Source organism: Mercenaria mercenaria, chromosome 5 (genome assembly GCF_021730395.1).
Source record: "Mercenaria mercenaria strain notata chromosome 5, MADL_Memer_1, whole genome shotgun sequence".
NCBI classification, from domain to species: Eukaryota; Metazoa; Mollusca; class Bivalvia; order Venerida; family Veneridae; genus Mercenaria; species Mercenaria mercenaria.
Genome location: NC_069365.1, coordinates 7,407,225 through 7,432,897, shown reverse-complemented (window position 1 = coordinate 7,432,897; position 25,673 = coordinate 7,407,225). Strand labels below are relative to the sequence as shown.

The window sequence follows — 25,673 nt, the reverse complement described above, 5'->3', positions numbered from 1 at the left end:
GGTCACTGTGACCTCTACCTGTGACCCACTGACCTCAAAATCATTAGGGGTCAACTGCTGGTCATAACCAACCTCCCTATCAATTTTCATGATCCTAGGCCCAAGCATTCTCAAATTATCATCCGGAAACTGTTTAACTGTTTCCAGTCACTGTGACCTTGACCTTTGACCTACTGACCTCAAAGTAGAACTTGACCTGTATTTCATGATGTTACACCTGTGTACCAAAATTTATGATCCTAGGCCCAAGCGTTCTCAATTTATCATCCAGAAACCGTTTAACTGTTCAGGGTCACTGTGACCTTGACCTTTGACCTACTGATCCCAAATTCGAACTTGATCTGTATTTTCTGATGTTACATCTGTGTACCAAAAATTATTTAAATCGGTCAAGCCTTTCATGAGTTACCATCCGGAAACCATGAAAACCAACGGACCGACCAACCGCCAAGCTCACTCCTATATACACCCCCCAACCCCCCCCCGCCCCCCTGCCGCACGCCAAACTTCGTTTTGTGGGGATATAATAAGATTTTTGAAGTTTTTCCACGCCAATTCTGACCCCAGGAACATAATGTCTGCAAACTTGGTAAAGGACAACTACACATTTCTACATCAGGTTTCATAAAGACTAAACCAAATAAACATTTCTGCCACTTTTCAGGATCTTATTTTCCAAGACAATAATATTTCATTTGCAAAAGATCTCACCATTCAAAACAGTGACTTCACAAGATCTTGTCATTCAAAACAGTAATTTCACAGTAAGATACATCATCACAGGATAGCCGAGAGTAAGTGAAATAGAAAATATGTTGACAATTATATCACCAGCAGAAACCCTGCAAACATCATTAACTTCATTCATAACTTAGCTTATCTCAGATGACTACATGGTTTCTGTCAGCTGCAAAGTTTTCACAGATTATGTCACAGACTACTTATTCTATCTAGCAGAAAAACATTACCTTATTAAGGCTGGTATCACTGTGTGCTCGTTGTCTATTGATTTCTATCAGCTGTTTCTGTGGCGAGGATTTAGCCGACTGACTTCCATCCCGGAGACAACTTGCCACTGATATACTCTCACATACATCTATAGTGTACATATAATACTTCTAGTTCTATTACACATGTACTTTAATACAAAATTGCTTTAAAGGCGTATGCTAGAATTCCCTGTATATGAGATGGGCGAAAATTTTCCCAATAACAGAATTTCTTTAAACTTTGGATATTGAAGGACAATCATCTAAGATAAAAAAATAGGCAATAAAAATCATAGGTCACCGGTATCGAAAAAGAGTTATCTGCCCCTGAAAACGTCATTTTTGATACCAGTGACCTATGATTTTTATTGCATTTTTTTGTTTCTTAGATGATTGTCCTTCAATATCCAAAGTTTGAAGAATTTCTGTTATTGGGAAAATTTTCGCACCAAATTCTAGCATACGTCCTTAAAGAAATATGTTGCTCTCAAACTAATTAAAACAAGCTGAAAATTTCACAAGAATCCGTGGACAACTGCAGTGAACACTACAATCTACAGTAAATAAAAAAGTCATCAATATGGATATTTGGTGATGAATTAAAAAACAAAATGTTATTACTAGATTTTGAACAACTAAAATGACCAAATTACCACCCTCTCAGTTTTTTCAAATGATAGAATACCAAATATTTTTTAGCTATCTAAAAAAATATGAACTCATTTATGATATTCATGAATCAAAGTGTAATTTAGATATACTTTTGTCAGTGGACTGCACTGACTCCTCTTCAGCCAGTAGAGATTTCGTATCACTGTTGTCCCTATCTCTCTCACTTTCCTTAAGCCCCAATATTTTCTTCTTCCCAGACTGAAGTTTCCTTGTTAATTTTTCACTCAGTTTCACAGATTCCTGACTTGGCTGTACTTCAGCATTCAGTGAGGAGGATCGTTGGTGTTTAATGTCTATACTCACAAAATCTCCGATATCATCTTGTATATCACCATTCATTTCATGTTCTTCAAACTACAGGTAGAACACGTTTACTAGTAAATATAAAAATGAAAAAGCTGCGATTTCAAAACACAACATTATGCCTCACAGGTATACCAAAGATGTTGTTGTTTATCGTTTTATTGTTTGTTTGTTTGTTTGTTTTGGGTTTAATGCCGTTTTTCAACAGTATTTCAGTCATGTAACGGCGGGCAGTTAACCTAACCAGTGTTCCTGGATTCTGTACCAGTACAAACCTGTTCTCCGAAAGTAACTGCCAACTCCCCCACATGAATCAGAGGTGGAGGACTAATGATATCAGACACAATGTCATTTATCAAATAGTCACGGAGAACATACGCCCTGCCCGAGGATCGAACTCGCGACCCTGAGATCCATAGACCAACGCTCTTACCTATTGAGCTAAGCGGGCGGGCTGTTTATCGTTTTAAGTTGAAAGGTGAAGATAATATGGAGGTCAAGATAATCTATATACAGATCAGATCAGTTTGTAGTTCTTGCCAAAAGTTTTGTTAAGTGTGAGTATGAATTAATTTGGTCATATATTTGACTTCTAGGACTACAAATGTGGTTTATTAAGGTTTTAAGTTTGAAGGTGAAGATAATATATGGGTCAGTCATTTATATATAGGTAATTTTGTAGGTCTTGCCACAAGCATTGTTAAGTGTGAGTATGAATTATATTGGGTTATTAATGTGGGCTGTAGGCACTATGGTTTGTACAGATGGATGGATGGACAAACAGATGGACAGTTCAATCACGATAAGCCAGTGGCTATTAAAACATTTTTCAACAAGAGATGTGGAAATTACAAAATCAGACAAAATATTTCTCATCTTATTTATTAGCAAATGCTTTTCAAAAAATGTTTTCATAATGGTGACCTTAATCCACTAAAGCACTAACTCTGATTTACAGGCAGGCCAAGTTACCTTTAAATTTATCATCAGTAAACAGACATGAAAAGTTTAATGAACCTATATGCACACTTGATTTCCAAATTACAATCATAATCTTACTACCAGGATTTCATTTTTGAAGAAACTATAAAAAATTACATTTTCTTAGTATTATCTGAAAGGCAGACACAAGCAATAAAAACTGCTTTAAGCTCAAAAGAAAAAAACAGAAAACAACAAGTAAACAAGAAATCCAAGGGAAAGCAAAATTTTGTGATATTGTTTTATTACAATAGAATTTGAAGCTTACATAACTCGAGGGTACTACATAATATGAATAGATATTAGTCTTTTTACAACACTAAGGAACCACAGAAAAGCCATATAAGGAGAACTAATTTGTTCAAACATCTTTGACCTGAGAAAATGTGACTGACTTATTTAATAACTAAAACATTTCCATGGTAACATACCTCTAAATCCTCAGGTTGTTCTAAGTAAGGGCTTGGATCCAAAGCTAATCTACTCTGCCTTTTAACACGAATGGTAACACTGAAATAATAACAAAAATTATCATTTTTCATTCAAATTGTGTGCATCTATCTTACAAAAATCTTATTTTCGTCAAAAAAAAAAGGAAGAAGTTAGATGCCAATCATAGAATTTGCATTACATGATTAATCAATTAATATTAGTAAGAACCTTACTGAAATCTGGAATATACATGTTTTTACTTGGCCCAGACAATTAGGGAACACAAAACAATTTAGAGCAGAGGCCTATGGTAAGGACAAAATGTGTTTCATGTAAAAAGGTTGTTGCTATGGGCAGGTTAACTGTTTCTAATTAAGAAATAATAAGTTCCCAAGTGTAGTTTATCATATAATAAACTGTGTTTTGAGTTTTTAAGCGTAAGAATATATCATCAAGGCCATAGGCCTAAGTGATATTGGCAAGACATTCTACCCTAAAATATAGACTTTGTACTCTCTAATGCAATTGCAGTTTTCATTATCATTTTGCAGTAAATCTGATAACTGTATGATAAACTGAAGATGACATGTATGTCCAATGAGTAATTAATTAATCATGATCAACATATGATAATGTCCTAGCAAAATTTTAATTGTTTAAAGTATGTGTACACCAAATACAATCTTTGAAAAATTTGACCTTGAAGTATGATGGCCATGACCAGGTTTTTCACCACAGTGGCCTTGCTACTTGCAACAAGCTATCTTGTAATGTGAACATTATGTGCCTGCTAAATGACCCAGACAAGGAAGAGTAGATACAGTAATGGACAGATATTTGACATTTGTCAGAATGCTTTACTGGAACTCTTTTCTCCCAAAATACTGGAAACACCCTGTTGTAATAGCGCTACTATATCAAACAATTCAATTACACATGTATATATTATACACACACCTTTCAGTTGAACTTTTCAATTGTTTCATTGCATGTTTGAAAGACAGGACTCTCACATTTCCGACAGTTTCCACAATGTCACCCTACAAAATGAATGAAAACAATAGTTATTGCAATACAGCACTAACTTCTTCCTATCGTCAAATAAAATTAGGTAATTTAACATTGTTTAGTACAATAAGGAGACATATTTGGACTCGTACCCAGCTAAGAAAACCATATTGGGCGAGTCGCTATGCGAGTCAAATATGGTTTTCCAAGCTGAGTACCAGTCCAAATAAATCTCGTACTGTACAGTTTAATGTTAAATAACCTTTTTATTCTCTATTTATTTTAGATCAGTTTAAATTTAAATTGATTCTTCTGCCTTTCTGATTTCAAGTCACATAAACAAATTCTATACATAGAGATTCAACCCACTTACCTTCTGAAAGTCAGCCTCACCAGCATGAAGTTCAGAGATACACTTTCCATTTCTACCCACTTACCCTCAGAAAGCCAGCCTCACCAGCATGAAGTTCAGAGACATACTTTCCATTTCTACCCACTTACCCTCAGAAAGTCAGCCTCACCAGCATGAAGTTCAGAGATATACTTTCCATTTCTACCCACTTACCCTCAGAAAGCCAGCCTCACCAGCATGAAGTTCAGAGATATACTTTCCATTTCTACCCACTTACCCTCAGAAAGCCAGCCTCACCAGCATAAAGTTCAGAGATATACTTTCCATTTCTACCCACTTAGCTTCTGAAAGTCAGCCTCACCAGCATGAAGTTCAGAGATATACTTTCCATTTCTACCCACCTTCAGAAAGCCGGCCTCACCAGCATGAAGTTCAGAGATATACTTTCCACTGGCACTCAATTACTCTTTGAAAGCCAGTTTCAGCTCCTTTATAGTCCAATGATATACTTTCCATTGCTACTTACTTACCCTGTGAAAGCCAGCCTCAGCAGCAGTCCAGTGATATACTTTGCACTGATACCCACTTACCCTCTGAAAGCCGGCCTCAGCAGCAGGACTGTCTGGTGTTATACTTTCCACTACCACTCGTTTCTTTTCTGTTCTGTCACCTGATAATTGCTGAAATGATAATAAGTGCAAAGATAACATAATCCACGGAAACACCTCACCAGTATAAACAGTCACACTGTACTGGACTGTCACCAACAATTTAGAGAGAACTGAACCGAAATAAAAAAAAAATGTCTAAAGCAGACTTGAATAAATTAATGAAAAACATTAAGGCAATATATTTGTTTTTATATCTACAATTTACAAATGTGTTAAGCATTTGGGCTGGGTGCACAATGTAGTTGTTCAAATGCAATGTTATCTTGAACAATAGAACCCTGAGATAAAATATACTAATACAAATGTACTTTCATTTTAAAGATTCCATCAGTTGAATTCTTGATTTTCTCTGAATTTAAGACTAGAGCTTTTTTCAACAGTATTTCAATCATGGCATAGCAGGCAGTTAACCAAACAGTGTTTCTGGATTCTGTACTGGTACAAATCTGTTCTCTGCAAATATATGCTACCTACCCAACATGAATCTGACGAATGATTTCAGACACAATGTCAGTTATCAATCTGCCACAGAGAACATATGCCTCAGCCTGGAATCAAACTCAGTACCTTACAATCCATAGATTTCTATTCTCCCTAGTGAGTAAAGCATGCAGGCATGGTCTGTGTAATAATAATGATTTTATCTTAGCCATCCAATCATGTCTGAAGTCATGTCTAGAGAGTTGCCCAGACTAAATTAAGTCTTAGTACGATCTTTACTATCAGTGTGACTAACAACCCATCAAAGCAATAAGCTAGATGTAGGGTGACAAAACCTAGGTCCAACATATACATACTTACATCTTTGAGAATAAATCCTGGTGCAGCATTAGGTAATATTCTTAATGTCATGTCAAGAGTTACCCAACTTTGTCTCCAAACCTCCTCTATCTCTTCTTTGTCTATAATAAAAAAAATCTTTACTTAAATATAAACTAGAGATGCTTTTGAGAAAAGCGCATGTCTCCCACAACTGCCTCTTTGAAAAATGTCTTGTTTCTCTGGATGGTCTAGATGAATGGATTCAATTAGATGGTCTGAACGAGTGGATCCAATCAGTAATTCAAGAGCCATATCATACATGTCATACGTCCCGGATTGTCCCGGATTGTTCCGGAAATGACATACTCGTCCCAGTGTCCCGGACAGTGTTGTAAATGTCCCGGAAATTTAAAAATACAGAAAACAAAAATAACCCCCCAAAAAAACTAGTTTTTTCGGTCTATAAATTGTTGAATTTTACATTAATAAAACACAATAAACAGTCCTCGGTGTCACACTGTTTATTCCTAATTATCCGATATCAGTTTCATGCCCTCGAGCGGGACACATGTTGATGAAGCCAGCTCCGATCAACACTCATTGAACGCGCCCCGCGATCTTTTGATGACCCAGATTAATTAACAGTCGGCTATTTTGATGACCCTGATTATTAATTGACAGAATTATGCAATCAATAACAGTTTTATGATAATTTAATATTAGGAACAATAGCCGAAAATCTCGTTTCTTCCATAAAGGCTACATGTAGCAAGTAGGCCGTGAAGCTACATGTAGCCTTTATGGAAGAAATGGCTGAAAACGGTCAATTAAATGATAATTATTTTAAAAGGTTGTAATCTTTTAAAATGTAGATTGATTGTCACACATATTCTAAATTAAATTTTTGACTGTTGAATGCCTTTGCCGACAGATCCATGAAAATTGACCCAACCCGAAATATTTTATATCAATTTGATCTACATGATTTATTTTATTCCTTTCAGGATTCCATTTTATTAATGATTAGATAAACGTTTAAGCTTTAAAATGATACCAAATAAGCTGGATTCTAAATCACGATGACAAGTTAATTCTTCGTATGTAGTAAGTCTCCTAATTCTGTTCACCTCGGGAACGCAACCAATTCACGTGCCGAATTATAGTCGTGAATTGCCTTATTTACCTCCCTTTGAAAGCTAGATGACATTTGCAGCAAATTATTCCTAAGCGAGTGAACAATGTTTATCTCCGGAAACTACATGTAATTTTATGATATTTATGCATGAAACAGACGAATACTAATGTCACAGTGTATGTCCCGGACAAAGGGTAAAAATCCCGGAAATTTTAAGTCAGAATCCCAGAAATGTCCTGAAAAATTATGCATGTATGGCCATATTCAAAAGTGCCTGGGCCTATTTGGCTAGTTATCGAACTTGGCTGAGGTCTTATGGTCAAACACATTTTGTTCAAGTTTGGTGAAGATCGGATGAGAAATGTTCGACTTAGAGTGCTGACAAGCTTTGTGACAGACACACAGACAGATAGATAGACACACACACACACACACAGACTGGAGTAAATCAATATGTCTCCCACACCACTGTGTGGTGGGAGAAATAAATATATGTACTGATGTTCGAAAGGACTGTATCAAAAATAAGATATAACTTAAACTACAATACTGAAACACAGTATGAGAGTTGTCAAAGAATACATAGCTTATCTTATCTGCAGAAAGTCACAAAAATATATTGCAAAGCTCACTGGTTCAACACTACAGACAATCCTGATTTACCTGCCACCTGGTTTTACTGAAATCCTGCCTTATCTGGCATTGTCTCTTGATCCCCACATATTTGCTACATGTTCTATATAAGATAAACCTGTCTTTACTGTGATAATGCTTACCTGTTAAATGGCATCTATAGTCTAGTTGTCCAAAGATGTATCTTAACTTTCTTAACTTTTATCAGTTTTCAAATACAAACATTTCATCATAAGCAATTCAAAGTAATTACTATTCAGGTAAACCTAGCGTAATTAGCAACCTCTATTAACTAGAATGATCAATCAATACTGAAGGCTTCCGGATATGCCTGGTTTTATTGTACACATATAAACCAATACCTTTACATTATATAATGACTTCAACCTTCTACCAAACAAAATCATTAAAATGTAAATTCTACAGTCTTGATCATTTATAATGAAACCAATCATCACTTAGGCAATCATTACAGGATTCATTCTCATAACTCTTGATCTTAAGCAATTTAGAGTACAAGGACAGTATACATAGGATAAGAAGCTGATCTTGTCTAATACGGCCATTTATCTCAGATTAGGAAAACTGTTATAAACTTATCTACTTACCTACAGACAATGTACAGAATAATTTACTCTCTGGAGATAATTCTTGCAGTCTGCTACATTTTAGAACCTTAACAGACAGTTGTCCTGGTCCTAGTCGCTGTCCATGGAAACAAATATCTGGGTTTACAAATGATTCCTCTGGTTTTACAAACAATGGTTTATATCTCATCTTGTAGCTAGGTAAAACATGCTTCTTTCTTATGGTTCTCTTTATCTGAAACCAAAACCGTGTGCTCAACAAAAATAGTTGTTTTCAAGGGATTTTAAAATCTGAAGGTAAAAGAATCGCTTTATTTGTGGTTTTGAACATAAATTTTTGGAATATTTCAAATTTATTTATTTCTTATGTACAAATACAGAATTACAATAAATTACATATAGGATTGCGTAGACTGTTTAATGCTTGATGAACACTCTCTCCTTTTTGACTGATGCCCACCACTATATTCACATCTTGATTTATACTACACAAGATAATTTATACTTTTATCCAAAAATTTGGAAGAAAGCTTCAGGGAAAATTATTTTCCTACTTAAAGAAGCAAAACCTTACCTGGTTTACAATAAGTGAAGAAATTTGTGGTATTGGACGGCCATTAAATCTCGAATCTACATTGAACTCCATTCTTGGTTCCTGTGATTAAATATAAATTGACAACTCATTAAAAGCTGAGCTGCTTAATGCTCTATTATATGGTCAAATGGTTTGCAGTGAGTGGTATAATTACTGACACAACCTTCTGACTCTTTGTGTGGGTGTTTGGGCTTAGCATTTTTTTCAACTATTTTTCAGTCATAATCAGTCTCTAAATAGTGTTCTAATTTCAAATAAAAACAATAACAGTTCAAATGATATACCCTTATTACAATCAAGAACAAACATAGTACCATCACTATGTCGAGAACAGTCAAATTCTAACTGGAACCTTTTCATGATTAACAACAGGGCCTTGTAAGTAAATAACATTCTTTATTCTAAAAGACAATCTTACATAAACTTTAATAACTTCTTACATAAACTTTAATAACTTTCAGCGCTTCTGAACGTTTATTTTATAGATGAAAAGAGCACTATAAAAATCTGGTAAATAATAATAATAATAACGAAAGAAAATGTGTAAATGGCCCTCTTACATAACAGACAGAGGATGAGTATGTAAATGGTATCTGTAGAAGAAATAGCGCGTAAGTGCTACCCTTACCTCATAGGAATAGAAGAAGCAGTGTGTAAATGTAAAGGGAAGACCCTGTATGCAAATGGAACCCTTACTTCTTAGAAACAGTAGAACCAATATGTAAACGGTACTGCTACATCATTGAAACAGTAGAACCAATATGTAAATGGTAGGGCTGGGACGATTTCGAAATTTTGAAACTGGCTAATCTTTTGTTTGAAATCGAATCGAACCGGTTAATCAGCCGCCATATTGAAAATGCTGTTTTCTTTCCTGACGACCGTTTCAACATACTTCCAGCAGCTGACTTGATTAAAAACTTACCGACATTATCATTTGCAGGCAGTCTGACAATTAATGCGGCTTATTGTCTTGTACAATAAAGCTCAGCTTGTTTTAGCAGAAATACAGTAATTGTTTGCTATCAAGGGAGGCTACTGTGTATCATAGTAATATTTTATTCCTGGTGTTGTCCTTCCTTATAACTCTTCAACAGGAAGTGTTCCAAAAGTAATCTCCTCTTGATTTCGCATGAGTTGGAAGCAACATCAAAAGAAAAATTTAGAAAATTAAACCCGCCCACCACACCCACAAGGTTAATGATATATGATTTCAATGCATCACTACATTTTCATTAAAATAACTTCATCTACATGTACATATTTAAGTGAAGCTGTTACTGTTTGCTGTCTCGAAGTTTTATATATTTCAGAAAAAATGACAGTGCATCTACAGAGCCGTTCATAGCGTGCAGAACTAGAAGTCAAACCAATGATTCCATGTCAAGGCAAGACTAACAGCAGTGACTTTTAACACTTCAGCAATAGACAGTGTACATTGTATTTAAGTACATGGAAGTGATCTAAAAGTGTACATATATAAGTAAATGAAGTGATTTAAAACTGTTCTGACTTTTTGAAAGGGGTGAAGTCTTGGAGCTAATAAACTAACAATTAACTATTATATATTTAAAAAGTGTACATACATAAGAAATGGAAGTATTTCAAAACTGTACTGACTTTTCAAAATGGATAAAGAATGGAGCTATCGAACTAACAATCAGCTATTTTCTTATTTAAAAGTGTACATACATAAGAAAATGGAAGTATATCAAAACTGTACTGACTTTTCGAAATGGATGAAGTCTTGGAGCTATCGAACTAACAATCAGCTATTTTCATATTTAAAAGTGTACATACATAAGAAAATTGAAGTGATTTAAAACTGTACTGACTTTTCGAAATGGGTGAAGTCTTGGAACTAATGAATTAACAATAAACTATTTCCATAAATCAAACTTAAGTGTAAGTGCCGCAATTTAAAAGTAAACAGAAAATTCTAGGCTGCTGGCGATGGGATGGTGTCACTCTCAAATTTTATAAATTTATCTTCAAAATATAGGTCTGGTTGGTTTTCTTCTCTCCTTAATATGGCTCTAAGAATACCTGTATTCTTTAAGATGACCAATTTTGGAGGGATGCCATCCTCTATTTGGCACATTCTCAAATTTTCATTAATAAGGTGCTTTCTGTCTGCTCGGAACAGGTGGACCTAAAGCGAAGATGAAGTATTTAATTAGGAACAGTATATATGGAGATATATATATACTGAGGAGTATGGTTAACATATATATGGGGAGATATATACATAGGAGTATGAACAGTATATATGGAGATATATATATACTGACATAGGAGTATGAACAGTATATATGGAGATATATATATATACTGAGGAGTATGGTTAACATATATATGAGGAGATATATACATAGGAGTATGAACAGTATATATGGAGATATATATATACTGAGGAGTATGCTCAACATATATATATGGGGAGACATATATACATAGGAGTATGAACAGTACATATGGAGATATATATATACTGAGGAGTATGTACAGTATATATGGAGATATATATATACTGAGGAGTATGGTTAACATATATATGAGGAGATATATACATAGGAGTATGAACAGTATATATGGAGATATATATATACTGAGGAGTATGCTCAACATATATATATGGGGAGATATATATACATAGGAGTATGAACAGTACATATGGAGATATATATATACTGAGGAGTATGAACAGTATATATGGAGATATATATATACTGAGGAGTATGGTTAACATATATATGAGGAGACATATACATAGGAGTATGAACAGTATATATGGAGATATATATATACTGAGGAGTATGGTTAACATATATATATGGGGAGATATATATACATAGGAGTATGAACAGTATATATGGAGATATATATATACTGAGGAGTATGCTTAACATATATATATGGGGAGATATATATACATAGGAGTATGAACAGTATATATGGAGATATATATATACTGAGGAGTATGCTTAACATATATATATGGGGAGATATATATACATAGGAGTATGAACAGTATATATTGAGATATATATATACGGAGGAGTATGCTTAACATATATATATGGGGAGATATATATACATAGGAGTATGAACAGTATATATGGAGATATATATATACTGACATAGGAGTATGAATAGCATATATATGGAGATATACTGGCATAATAATATAATGGAGAATACATAAAGATATGATATTAATTAATAGTTGAATTATAAGAGGGTGACACTGTCCTGTCGCCGGCACCATGAGTTTTCTTTGATTAATAACAAATTCCATATGGCAATTAGTTGACGACCAGTGGAATTTAAGCAAATGTACTTCTTTTTTTGCAGTTAGATTACGCCAACTTTAAGTCTGTGACATTTTGCATTGTAAAATGTATTTCAGTATTGTTTTATATCAACTTTGTATAATGTACTGAATTCATCATAATCTAATATTGAATAAACATGTCATAATTATAAACTGAATTCTTTATTTGGTTTGTTGTTATTAATTTCTGTCTTGAAATAGTAAGTAATACTTTGGTGTAATTTATTTTAAATATATCACATCAGGCAAACTCGAGACTATTGATTATGTTCAGTTGATGTGTTTTAGCGGAAATGTACTGTAGGTCTACGTGCTGGTCAAAGAAATGTATAAAGAAAAAGTACGACTCGTGATGTTTATTGTTTGAGAGCGATTTCCGGTTTTGCAAAATTGAAATCGGTTTCACCTAGTAATCGAATTGGATCCGATTAACCGAGTAATCGTCCCAGTCCAAGTAAATGGTACTCTTACACCACTGAAACAGTAGAACCAATACCTAAATGGTACCCTTACTTCATAGAAACAGTAGAACCAATATCTAAATGGTACCCTTACTTCATAGAAACAGTAGAACCAATATGTAAATGGTACTCTTACACATCTGAAACAGTAGAACCAATATCTAAATGGTACCCTTACTTCATAGAAACAGTAGAACCAATATGTAAATGGTACCCTTACTTCATTGAAACAGTAGAACCAAAATGTAAATGGTACCCTTACTTCATAGACAGAGAAGAACCAGTGTAAATGGTACCCTTACCTCATAAAAAGAGAAGGACCAGTGCGTAAATGGTACCCTTGTCAACTGTAACCTCCCTCGTCCAGCAAGTTTAGTCACAGAGATGGACAAGTATGCCCAAGCACCAAATATAATATCAACATCGAGTGTCAGCTGAAATCCTCCCTCGTAGTCTATATCTAACTCAACGTCTACAGTCTGAAAGATGACAGTACTCAATGGTTAACAACTATTAACTGGCAAATTAAGATTGAATTGCAGTACTGTAAATGTATCAATTCATTTGTTTATCTATGAATACATAACTGTAATTCTATTAATATTGACTTTTGAATATGCCTTGACTCACGATGCCTTGCTCTAGACGTATGGGTTTAATGACTAATAATTTGGGAGAACTTCATATTAAATACCAGCAAATTTTCTCATATACATATTGCAGACCATTTCATCCAAATGCATTAGTAAATGAGCAAGCAATACAATTTCAACAGCCCAAATAATTGTTACCTTTGCAAGTAACCTAATTATATATACACAAATGTATTAGTTTCTGCAGATGTTCAATGCAAAAAACTAAAATCATTTTAGTTCTTAATTGAAGTTGTTAAAGTAGCATGGCTTTCAATGACCTATCTAAAATATTAACAGCCAAAATATTGGAGCCTCGCCATAAGAAAATCAACAAAGTGGCTTTGCAACCAGCATGGATCCAGACCAGCCTGCGTATCTGCGCAGACTGGTCAGGATCCATGCTGTTTGCTTGCAATTAGAGAAACCGTTAGCGAACAGAATGGATCCTGACCAGACTGCGCAGATGCGGATGCGCAGGCTGGTCTGGATCCATGCTGGTCGCAAACCCACTATGTTGGTTTTCTCATGGCACGGCTCATTTATATTCTATTGCTTATATACCTGAATAATCTCTTCATCATTAGACAACTGTACATGTCTCAGCTCAACAGACTCTACCAGAGGAAAACTGCTCCCAAAGTTAAAATCTCGCACCTGTAAATGGAACGCTCATTTGCATGTCAAGTCATGTAATTTTTACATATAATCAGGATATAGTTTATTACAAACAAAACAACTCAAGCTATAGATATCTGACTTGATTTGATTCTTCATGAAGTTGAGATGAAAATCAAATGTTTTGGAATATTCTGTTTGAAAAAAAATTGTTTCCTTCAACTGTAAGATATTTATCAAACAGCCAGGACTTGGCAACCTTTCACATTAATAAATGTAATTGCAGCAAAATTTCCAAATCCCCATGCAAGAGTAATAGTGAAATTTTCAATATTCATACAACTATATAAGGTTTCTGCATATTTCAACAAGATAATTTACCTGTATCTGGTTCATGAGTTTGCCAGTTGTAGAGGTCAACATCTCATCAAATTCTGCATTCATCTTTTTAGCTGCCCATCTATGAAATATAATACATGTATAGTCACTATTATGTATAAACTGTGGATATGTTTTACAACTATATTTTGTATTTGATTACATGTAATGACACCCCTCTAAGATTATGTACTAAACTGTCAAAAGTATAAAATTGTGAAGCCAGGAAAAAATTCAACACTGAGGGAGAGCCTGATTGAACCAGTACCAGTCTGACATTTTTAGTAGCTTTTCATATACTGTTTAAAAAACTGTAAAATGACTTTAAGAAGGATCAAAAGAATTCAAAACCTTCCATAAAATACAGCATAACACCAGAGCAAGTCGCTTTATAATCTCACAAATCTATACGCTTATCCTCCTTGAGTACCTGCAGTAAACGTAAAAACTTTGAGCCAGAACTTGTTTCTGAGCAGTTTTTCCAGGAAACAAATTTTTTTGTAGGGTCATCTTCTTACCACAAGAAATAATCAAATAAAGTTTGACAGCCACAAGCTTAAACATTGTTCACAAACTGTTCAGTCTCATGTGACCTTGAACTTTAGACATACTGACACCCAAAACAATAGAAGTAATCTATCGACCATAGGAAATCATGCTATGATGTCTTGAGGTTTGCAGGTTGAGGCATCCTCAATTCATTGATTGGAAAATATTTTTAGTGTTGTGGACATTATGACCATCCTTGATCATATACATGTACTGATGCCAAAATTACAGAGGCTACCTATTGACAACAGGCGATCACAGTTTGGCAGTTGTAAGTCCAACCTGAAACATTCTCAATTTATTGATCAGAAACCATCTTAACATTCACCTTTGATGTACTCACTCCTAAAACAATAGGTATCATCTACTGACTATTGGCAATCATCATATGAAAATCTGACAGTCATAAATCCAAGAGTTCTCAATATATTGAGAATCAAATTGTCTAACAAAGGGACAAAATGACTGACTAGCATTTGTAAAATAGCAATCAATCCCAGTTTTCTCAAGGTGTGCATCATTAGTTTGAATTATTAATAATATCTGTCATGTATTTACGAATCGGATAGAAATATCGGTCCCGAGGGCACCTGCACATTGGGCGGTAATGAGGCTTGCCGAATTACCGCCCATGCGCAGGTGGCCGAGGGACAGATATTTCTATCCGATTCGTAAACACATGACTGATATTTTTTCTCGCATATCGTATACATGTTAATATTTTTTCTTGGCAGATTATTTTTCTTGCATACAATATTTTATAAATATCAAGTAGAAATAATTTCTTTGTAGCACTCTTTCTTATAGTAGAGCGCGGGAAATTAACGTCCGTAAGCAGAAGTGACGTCATGATGTTTTGCGTCACGCACAATAACAAAGTTCCACTATAATTTTATCGTTTGTACCATAACGTTATGTTCTTATGGTAAACTAAAGTATTTTGAATCGAGAAATATACTATTATGAAACAGAGAGAAACAAGTGAATGAAGTATTGCCATGCAATACAAAGTCCCCTACTGGAAGGCACTTAATTTTCTCTACTGCAGTATAACATAATGAACTGATATCTGTCAATGATGTATAAACAATATTGTACTATGTATACAATATGTTATAACAACACACTTGGATTAAAATGTGCATATATAAAAACAGACAGTTGTTTTCATATTTAATTGTTTTGGCTGATTATAAAAATGTTATCATATAAGTTATTTATAGTAACAACAAAGGGAAATTAATCTTAAAAAAAAAAAAATCTATATAATATAAGTCCACAAGAAACTCTTTACCAGGTAGAGATAGGCCAAAATACACCTAAAAATTTGATGTAACATGCATGTTGTACCAAAGAAAAGTGGTCTCGATTTTTCTCTACCGGTTACAATAAAATCTATTTATAGTAATAACAAAGGGACGTAATTCAAAAAACAAGAGTGCCTCATGGTGGTGAACATTTGGCCCAAGTTACATCAAAATCCCTCTATGCATGAAGAAGAAATGCTCCGTACAAAGTCATTCTTGTGTCTGAACTTTGGTCTCTTAAGTGTGACCTTGACATTAGACCTTGGGCCTGGGTTTTGCGCACGACATGTTGTCTCATTCAGGGGAATATTTGTGCCAACTGATATTTAAATCCTGTTTTGCATGACAAAGTTATAGACCGGACAGGAAAAAAAATCCTCTTGACCTTTGATCTCAAAGTGTGACCTTGACCTTTAAGCTAGGGTACTGGGTGTTGCGCAAGACACGTCGTCTCATCATGGGGAACATTTATGCCAAGTAATATTGTAATCCCTTGATGGATGACAGAGTTCTGGATCGGACAGGAAAAAAACCTTATTGACCTTTGACCTCCAATTGTGACCTTGACCTTTGAGCTTAGGGTCTGGGCTTTGTGCATGACATGTTGTCTCATCATGGGGAACATTTGTGCCAAGTAATATTAAAATCCCTTCATGGATGGCAGAGTTATGGACGGGACAGGAAAAAAACTCTGTTGACCTTTGACTCCCAATTGTGACCTTGACCTTTGAACTAGGGGTCTGGGATTTGCATATGACATGTTGTCTCATCTTGGAAAACATTTGTGCCAAGTGATATTAAAATCCCTTAATGAATGTCAGAGTTATGGACCAGACACGAAACAGACCCTGTTCATGCTGTTAACATTTGACTGCTAAGTGTGACCTTGACCTTTGAGCTAGGGGTCTGAATGTTGCGCATGACACATCGTCTTATTATGAGGAACATTTGTGCCAAGTAATATTAAAATCCCTTCATGGATGGGAGAGTTATGGACCGGACAAGAAAAAAGCCTTGTCGACCTTTGACCTTTGAGCTAGGGGTCCGGGATTTGCGCACAACACGTCATCTCATCATGGGGAACATTTATGCCAAGTAATACTAAAATCCCTTCAAGGATGGGAGAGTTATGGACCGGACAGGAAAAAAGCCCTGTTGTCCTTTTACCTCCAATTGTGACCTTGACCTTTGAGCCAGGGGTCCAGGTTTTGCGCATGACACGTCGTCTCATCATGGGGAACATTTGTGCCAAGTAATATTAAAATCCCTTAATGGATGACAGAGTTATGGACCGGACACGGAATTGCGGATGGACGGACGGACAGACGGAAAAGCGCATTCCTATAGTCCCCAAAACTGGTTTTCAACCAGTAGGGGACTAACAAGGTACCTGCTTTTTTCGTATTTTTACACAGACAATATATTATCAGTGCATGAACCACTAGTTGTCATTAACAGCACGAGAGTCATCTGGCATTGGGGGTGCCAGATGGGTTTTGCCGGCATGGGTAAAATCACCGGAAACGCCAGTCCGATGTGCAAGAATATGTTACTCCTTATATAACTCAACTGTCCATATTTGTGCTACTGACTAGTCTATAGTTCAACACAGGTTTGCTGGGCTGAAGTCAGAACTTGAGAAAAAAAGCTTTCAATTTTATTTCTGATGTCATGTAACAAAACTTAGAGATAGGCCCTAAAATTTTCAATGATAGAATTACATTAAATAAAGTCTAGAAATTAATTTCCAAGTCCTTGAAATAACCAAAAATGATTTCACAAATGTGAAGTTTATGATACTTTTGTTAATATCAATAACAGAAGTTTTAATTTTTAATTTAAAGTTGTGATCCACAAAAGAAAGACAACTCTTGCCTTGGGCTAGTACTTATAAGTAGAGATCTATTAGTTTACTTCCCTTGCAATTACACAATTGAGTGGAAAATGAAAACTGTTTAAGACACAATATCATACTTTTTTGCACAACAAAATCATTAAGGATTCATTCATTTGTGTTTGATTTACCCCTCAAGACATGGTTCCTATGATTCTGTCAACTTACATATGGTAAAAAATTAACTTTTAACAAGCCAATAATAAAACGAAGTACCAGTAGGTAAATAATAGTGCAGATAATACAGTTTTGCTTGTATCAAAATGTCACAATAGATCCACTTTTGTAATACAGAACACCTGGTAGGATTAGTAAAGGTGCAATTATATTGATCTCTATTTCCTATGCCTACAAAACTGATACACAAACAGTCTTGCTTGTTGACTGAAAAACCATGCAATAAATGTATATTGAGGATTATGAGAACCTGACTTACCTTCTCACCCTAGCTGTATCTTTCAGCTCAGCAAAGAGAAATTGGAAAAGTACATTAAGGATAAGACTCTGATCCTTCTTCTTCTCATCTGGAATGGTTTTGTGACCCGTTTTTTCATCATGATCTAGTATACTTTTACTACCCCTCTTCTCATCCTGAACAGTCTTACTACCTCTTTTATCATCTGGAATGGTTCTGCTGGTCCTTCTCTCCTCAGGAACAGTTTTAGCACCTCCTGTTACACCCCTACCTCCTAAATCTCCTTTAGATCCATGATGCCTCCGTATACCATACACTGACCTTCGCAAAACCTATACATGTAAAATAAATGTGGCAGTCCGGATTGTAAGAGTTTGGATAGTAACATTTTAAATCAGATTTATCTCCCTTTGTCAGTTGTGCATCTATGTGTACTGACCCCAGGTCAGAATTTTCACTCTGAAATGCATTAATTTCACTGGTTTAGGCTTTCATAAGATACCTGGTCATTGTCTGGATAGTCATGTAATTGAATACATGTATTGGGCTTTATATTTAAAAACAGTTGGATTAATATTGGGGATATAAATATAGGTTTGTTGATTTCACTAATCACAGCTTGTAATTATCAATTCAAAGGTCTCATAAAGTGCTCAGTAGTGATTTTATCTTTTATACTTTCGGCTCATTCTGTTTAATAGACAGTTTGTTTAATATTTTGAGTAAAGTCTATGTTTCATAAATGGCAGTCTTTCTTATATCACTGTCTCATTCTCTATTTGCACTATAAACCATTCAATCATTTACAGACCTCTAACCAGATCACAGAGTATGTGTGTTGTGCTGTGCTGAGATATTGTTATGAAGCGGTGCATTTAGGTCCACAACTTATATTTATAACCTGTAATTAATTGCATAACTATGTCCATGTAAGTTTACACACTACCTAAAGTATATGTATTTATTTAGCTGTATTATGCCACTACACATACATGTATGTTTGAGCCTGAAATTTTATTATACCGTAATAATTCTATTTATAGCCCATGCTCTAATAAACGCCCAGTCCCGATTTTTTGTTAAAAAAACGGCCTTTTTTAAGAAAAAAATCAAAAATACGATGTTATCTAATAAGCGCCCATCCTATGAATCTTAGAAAATAATCCTACCTTTTATCAGTTAAACAGCGAGTTTTCTTATTTCCCTTCTGATGTAAGAGCGTACATCACTTTTCTTGTCTTTAATTCCGTATATTTTATATGAACACAGTATTTCAATGACCGCTCCTTGCACGAACAATAGCACTATCACTGTGTTCGTTTTCAGGTTCTAATATGCATGTCAGTATAGTTCCGAAAGGATGATTAATTTTATGAACATGATAACCTTTTATGGCTGCTTTAACTGAAACTAACACACATGCCGCCATATCATATATACATGTAATGTGTATTGATCCAGGTAAACATGTGCTAATGCAAAGGCGCGCGCTTTTCGTAATTACGTCACGTCACTAGTCTGACATTTCGAGACAGGGGTCCCGCAAGGGAAATTTAATCAATACTGGATTCAATGCGCTTTGATCTAAAACAATAAGGTGTTTTTAAATTTGCTTGAAAATGACAGAATCACGAACAAAAATACTTAATACTATATTCACGACAGAATAAATTAAATTTAATCATGTATCTTGTGAGTTTAGCTTGGCCGGTTATAGTACCGATATAGTACGGCCGTTATCGATTTTTGTACGACTATCACATCATTACTTTCTTATAGTCACCGGTACATTTGAAAATAAATATTACATCAAGATTTTGAATGTTTGCTGGTGATTTGTCTCTATTATTCGCCCATCCCCAACTTTTGAGCCGACCGTGTTTCTAATAAACGCCCGGGCTATAAATAGAATTATTACGGTAATTTGATTTAAGAAATATGCTTAATATGAACTGTATGTTATTTTGTGTAACAATTATGTGTCTTACATGATTGTAAGTATTTACAGTAAGTATTGTTCATATTGTGTATTTTCAGGATGCGTTTTACTAATACTATACACTGTATGACTGATTATGAAGATATAACAATATTAAAATAGTGAAAACCTTTATCGGTATTGCTCGTTGAAATTCACAATGGAATAAGAAGAACCCATCCCCATAAACACTTTACAAACTAACAGCAACCCAGTACAAACTAATAACAACCCAGTACAAACTAACAGCAACCCAGTACAAACTAACAGAATGACATAAACTAATCCAACAATCTGGTAAGAAAAGTTATATATAAATGCTATTTCAATCAAATAACCTACTGCTCTGTGTTTGCAAGAAAAATCAAAATGAATCAGACAATATGTAGGTGCTAGTGCTGTAAGGACAAAAAACTGATTAATGTAGGGGCCTGCAGCTATTTTGGCTAAGCATTACATGATTACAACACAAATGGTAAGAGTGTGACAACTTTTAATCTCCTGCAGTTATCTATAGTAATATAAAGACATACCGGTGGAAGCTCCGCTTTCTCATGCTGCTGTCTGTAAGGCGGATACAGTTGAGGCTGGTGAGATAACCACCTACGAGTGATCCATAACTGTGCCAGCAATGTAAATACAACACCCAGAACAAACGAAACAATCACTGCTGCTATGAACATGTCACACTGTCAGCAACTCAAACCTCATATCACTGTCTTGCTACCAGCAATGTCATCCTGTTGAAAAGGCACAGGGCGAGTGTTATTTTTTCATCAAAATATATAACATCAAACTAAAACAGAAAAGTGCAGAAGCCTATAACTGGTACAAGATCTTAAACAAAAAATGATTTGTTGTTAACACTAGTCAAAATAATTCCATGTTCAGATTGTTTTATATTTGTGACAGGCAATCTAAACATCAAAACTTTGAAGGACCAAAATAATGGAAGATAAATAAAAGTACTGGTACTGATGATAAACCCGAACAGAAAATGAGGTTTTTTACCTGTAACTATTTTATTTCTGCAAATTGAAATCAATGGTCGGTATCAAAATAAAGCTTAACCTTTGCTGAAAACTTTACATAATTCAAATTTATATTTAGTAAGCAAACTCGCACGAGGTGAGGGCCTGAAAGGGGTATGTAAAAAGGGGACTTTATGAACGTTGACTGATGATAAATTCGAACCCTTTGTCATTTACAAATTTTGTTTGGTATTATTATATTGAAACTTTCCCGAAAAAGCTGCAACAGTCATTCCTGATCAAGTTATTAAAAGTTAACAAATGTCAGGCCTTCATGTTTCGACAGTGAGCATGCACAAAAAACACCCTCTTCCCCAGTAATTTTGGATAAATATTTTTTATGCAAATTTATGTAATTCATTTATTTATACAGAATATTAACCAATTTTGTTTTTGTTTACACCAGTTGATGTTGTAAGTGAAAACTATTAGATGGTGTGTTCAGTTTTATAAATAACAGATTGCAATCGAATATTTCCAAGGTGTTCGACTTTATCATCTGTTCGGGTTTATCATCAGTACCAGTACACAGTCATGTAAAGTTATTGGTTTTATCGCTTGCGCATATTGGCGTGTAACACGGTAAATGTTAATCTTGTACAGTACATACATAGGTTTAAATCACCAGAAAATGTGTAATTTTGGATATTACTTGATAATTTTGGCGTAAATCAATGAGGAATTGAATGCTTTTTCAATACATGTAAGTTTTATTTGAATTTATGGCTATTTTGTGAAATAATCAGCTTTTAAACCTAAAGCATGTAAAGCGTCGGCAGGAAGTTGCTTCAGCTATTTTGGTCTTTCGAGTGTTTGACGCGAGTGGGGATATTGCCCGTATGAAAAAATTATCTCAATATTTCCTAGGATTGTGTCAAATTAGTTGGACAATTAGTATTGTTTACACCACTAAAATCTGTCCTGTTCTGTAAGGTACAGCATTAGCTAGACACTAAATCTGATGTTCCGACAAGACTACAGTATGTATGGGTTTTACAATAAATGCTCTCTGTACAAGGAAATATAGTAGGATGAGTGAAAATTGAAGGCAGCTCACTGCCCCTGCACTAGCTAGAAATCTACTAGAAAAAACAAACTGAACTATTCATAAATCATGAAATTAATTTGATACAATTCCATTCCCCGCATCATAATATCACAGTTAAATCTTCTGCATGGAAGAAGTTTACATCACTTATAATACCTCACACAATAATAAGAATAAAGATCGAATCTAAAACGGGTCGAAAACGTTCGAGGGCGGTCTTGACGAGCAAAATTTTTAAGTAAAATGACAAGCTTTAACATCTCACAATCAAGAGAATACTGCACAGTTACCACATATGTCAAAATGGAATCCTGGAAACACATAGTTATTGATTAATCATGTGGTGACACTGTTGCTCAGATCATGCAACAGTTTGTTATTGATTTAATTACAAATGTGGACTTCTGTGACTTCCGCAAAGGGAAGTAACCTTGCAATATTTGTTTAAGTATATGGGCCTATCTCTTGCAGTGAACATCGTCTAGTTCCCTGTAAATTGTTTGAATATAGGTGTATCTGTATATCTAATTCTTTTAAATGTTTTCAGTCTCACTTTCTCATTTTGACATCTCACTTTCACTTCTTTTGTAATAGTAAAAGTTGATAAATTTTATTTACCGCCGCTTTGTGAAACAATGAACACTGTATAAAAGCTCTGTACAGTATATCCCAGCTCTGTGTAGCTTTTGAGCGACTGTTTTAAATTATACCTTACCCGCAGCCATAAGTATTTTGCATAATTTCCTGATTGGTTCCAGTCATTGTCATTGTTATATAAGTGTTGTCTGAACTCGTGCCAACCATAAACAAGATGGCCATGATGGCCCTATATCGCTCAGCTGTGTATCAAGTTTCATTGCTCTTAATGATAAGATCAAACTTTGACAAAGATCACATAGGCATACGCATTAAATATCATCAGGATAAATATTTTCTTGTAACAGTTCCTTTTGACCTACGGGTCAAATACTAGTCAGGGCCAATCTCCATACCAAGTTTGAGGGTACTGCATTTTGTACTAGCATGACTGAGGTATATTCATTTACAGAAAATGAAGGGAGGTGATTTGTCATAAATTCAGTCAGAAGTTATTTACCCTGATTGTCCGAGTCCACCTGATGGCATAAATGACATTTCATATCAGTATCTTCATTGGTTACTGAGATACACCATTTTAATTTGAAACAAAGGGAGGTAATTTGACATAAAATCAGTACATAGGTATCTGCCCTGATTGTCTCAGTAGAGGAGGATAAGAGCAAAATATTGACTGATGAAGTCCAAAGGACAGGAACAACAAAGAGAAGAAATTATAAATCTAAGTCCTCAGAAAAAATATCTAAGTCCAAAGGACAGGAACAACAAAAGGAAGAAAATTAACCAAAAAGAGAAATAAATCTTACAAGGTACAGATATGTCAAAATACACCTAAAAATTGGAGGTACCATCAATGTTGTACCATAGAAAAGTGGTCTCGGTTTTTCCCTACGGCCAATAATAAAAAAGTTACTAAATAAGCTATTTATAGTAACATAATAGGGAAATAATTAAAAACATTATTGTAAGTGAACAAAGAAGTCTGCAATAAAAACAGAAAACGCAATGCACCAATGCGGCATCTACCACAAACAGTCATATGACATTGTGTCCTAGTGTACTGACCTTGAAGTGAGCGATCCGAAACATGCGCTCTGCACGTCGTTTCGATGAGGTGAACAGTTGTGTCAGGTTTCTTTGAAATCCTTCAAGGGGTTCAAGAGTTACAGGGCGGAAGGGAAATTGCTAACCAACAGACAGGCAGACGGACACTAGGCGATATCATAATACGTCCCTTCGGGCGTATAAAAAGGAATTGAGATCTTATAGCGATACAAGTTGTGTGCAAGTTTGGTTAAAATCAAATCATAAATGAAGCTGCTATTGTGCAGACAAGGTCAGAATAGCTAATTTTTGCCCTTTCAGGGGCCATAACTCTGTTACCCATAATGAATTCTGGCCAGTTCAAGAAAGGAACCAAGATCTTATGGTGATACAAGTTGTGTGTAAGTTTGGTAAAAATCAAATCATAACTGAAGCTGCTATTGTGCAGATAAGGTCAAAATAGCTAATTTTGGTCCTTTCAGAGGCCATAACTCTGGCACCCATAATGGGATCTGGCCAGTTCAAAAAAGGAATCAAGATCTTATGGTGATACAAGTTGTGTGCAAGTTAGGTAAAAATCAAATCATAAATGAAGCTGCTATTGTGCAGATAAGGTCAAAATAGTTTATTGTTGGTCCTTTCAAGGGCCATAACTCTGGAACCCATATGGGATCTGGCCAGTTCAAGAAAGGAACCAAGATCTTATGGTGATACAAGTTGCGTGCAAGTTAAATGAGTTTGGTTAAAATAAAATCATAACTGAAACCACTATCGCGCAGACAAGAAATTGTTGACGAACGGACACGCATGGACGACAGACGACGGACGAAGGGTGATCACAAAAGCTCACCTTGTCCCTATGTAACAGGTGAGCTAAAAAAAACGCACTTACTTATGTTCCTATTCACTTACTTACTGAAGCAATCGCGGTAAAGTGCCTTGCTCAATAACAAACCACAGTGGGAGCAGCCAGGCCTTCACAGAATAAGAAACCGTGTACACTTTGCAACTTAAAGCCAAAGAAAAACAGATATAGAATATTTCATGATAGACATATTGTGTTTAGGCTAATATTTCAGAAGTTTTAATAGATCTAGTTTAGTTTTGTAATATAGATATTAGTTTTCATTTCATATTGCAGATTTGTCTTTCTGCTTCATGTGTATGCCTGACATGTATTGTATTGTAGTGTATTACAGGTAATTTCCGCCACTTGGATATGCGCACCCTCCGGAGAGGTATTTTTCTTTATATATGAACTAAGTGT

General features: G+C 35.0%; 1 protein-coding gene across 1 annotated transcript in view; it reads right to left on the bottom strand.

The window, feature by feature from the left end:
- Positions 1–23,174, bottom strand: part of LOC128557242 (PDZ domain-containing protein 8-like) — a 51,788-nt gene extending 28,614 nt beyond the window's left edge. The window contains exons 1-14 of the mRNA XM_053544421.1: positions 23,056–23,174; positions 21,220–21,426; positions 18,730–19,040; positions 14,547–14,625; positions 14,112–14,204; positions 13,218–13,394; positions 9,100–9,180; positions 8,547–8,760; positions 6,210–6,310; positions 5,328–5,417; positions 4,335–4,417; positions 3,377–3,455; positions 1,751–2,015; positions 969–1,096 (exon numbers count right to left, since the gene is read on the bottom strand). Of these exons, the coding sequence (XP_053400396.1) occupies positions 969–1,096; positions 1,751–2,015; positions 3,377–3,455; positions 4,335–4,417; positions 5,328–5,417; positions 6,210–6,310; positions 8,547–8,760; positions 9,100–9,180; positions 13,218–13,394; positions 14,112–14,204; positions 14,547–14,625; positions 18,730–19,040; positions 21,220–21,369 (1,851 nt within the window). The 5' untranslated portion in view covers positions 21,370–21,426; positions 23,056–23,174. The remainder of the gene's footprint in view (positions 1–968; positions 1,097–1,750; positions 2,016–3,376; positions 3,456–4,334; positions 4,418–5,327; positions 5,418–6,209; positions 6,311–8,546; positions 8,761–9,099; positions 9,181–13,217; positions 13,395–14,111; positions 14,205–14,546; positions 14,626–18,729; positions 19,041–21,219; positions 21,427–23,055) is intronic.
- Positions 23,175–25,673: the final 2,499 nt, after the last annotated feature.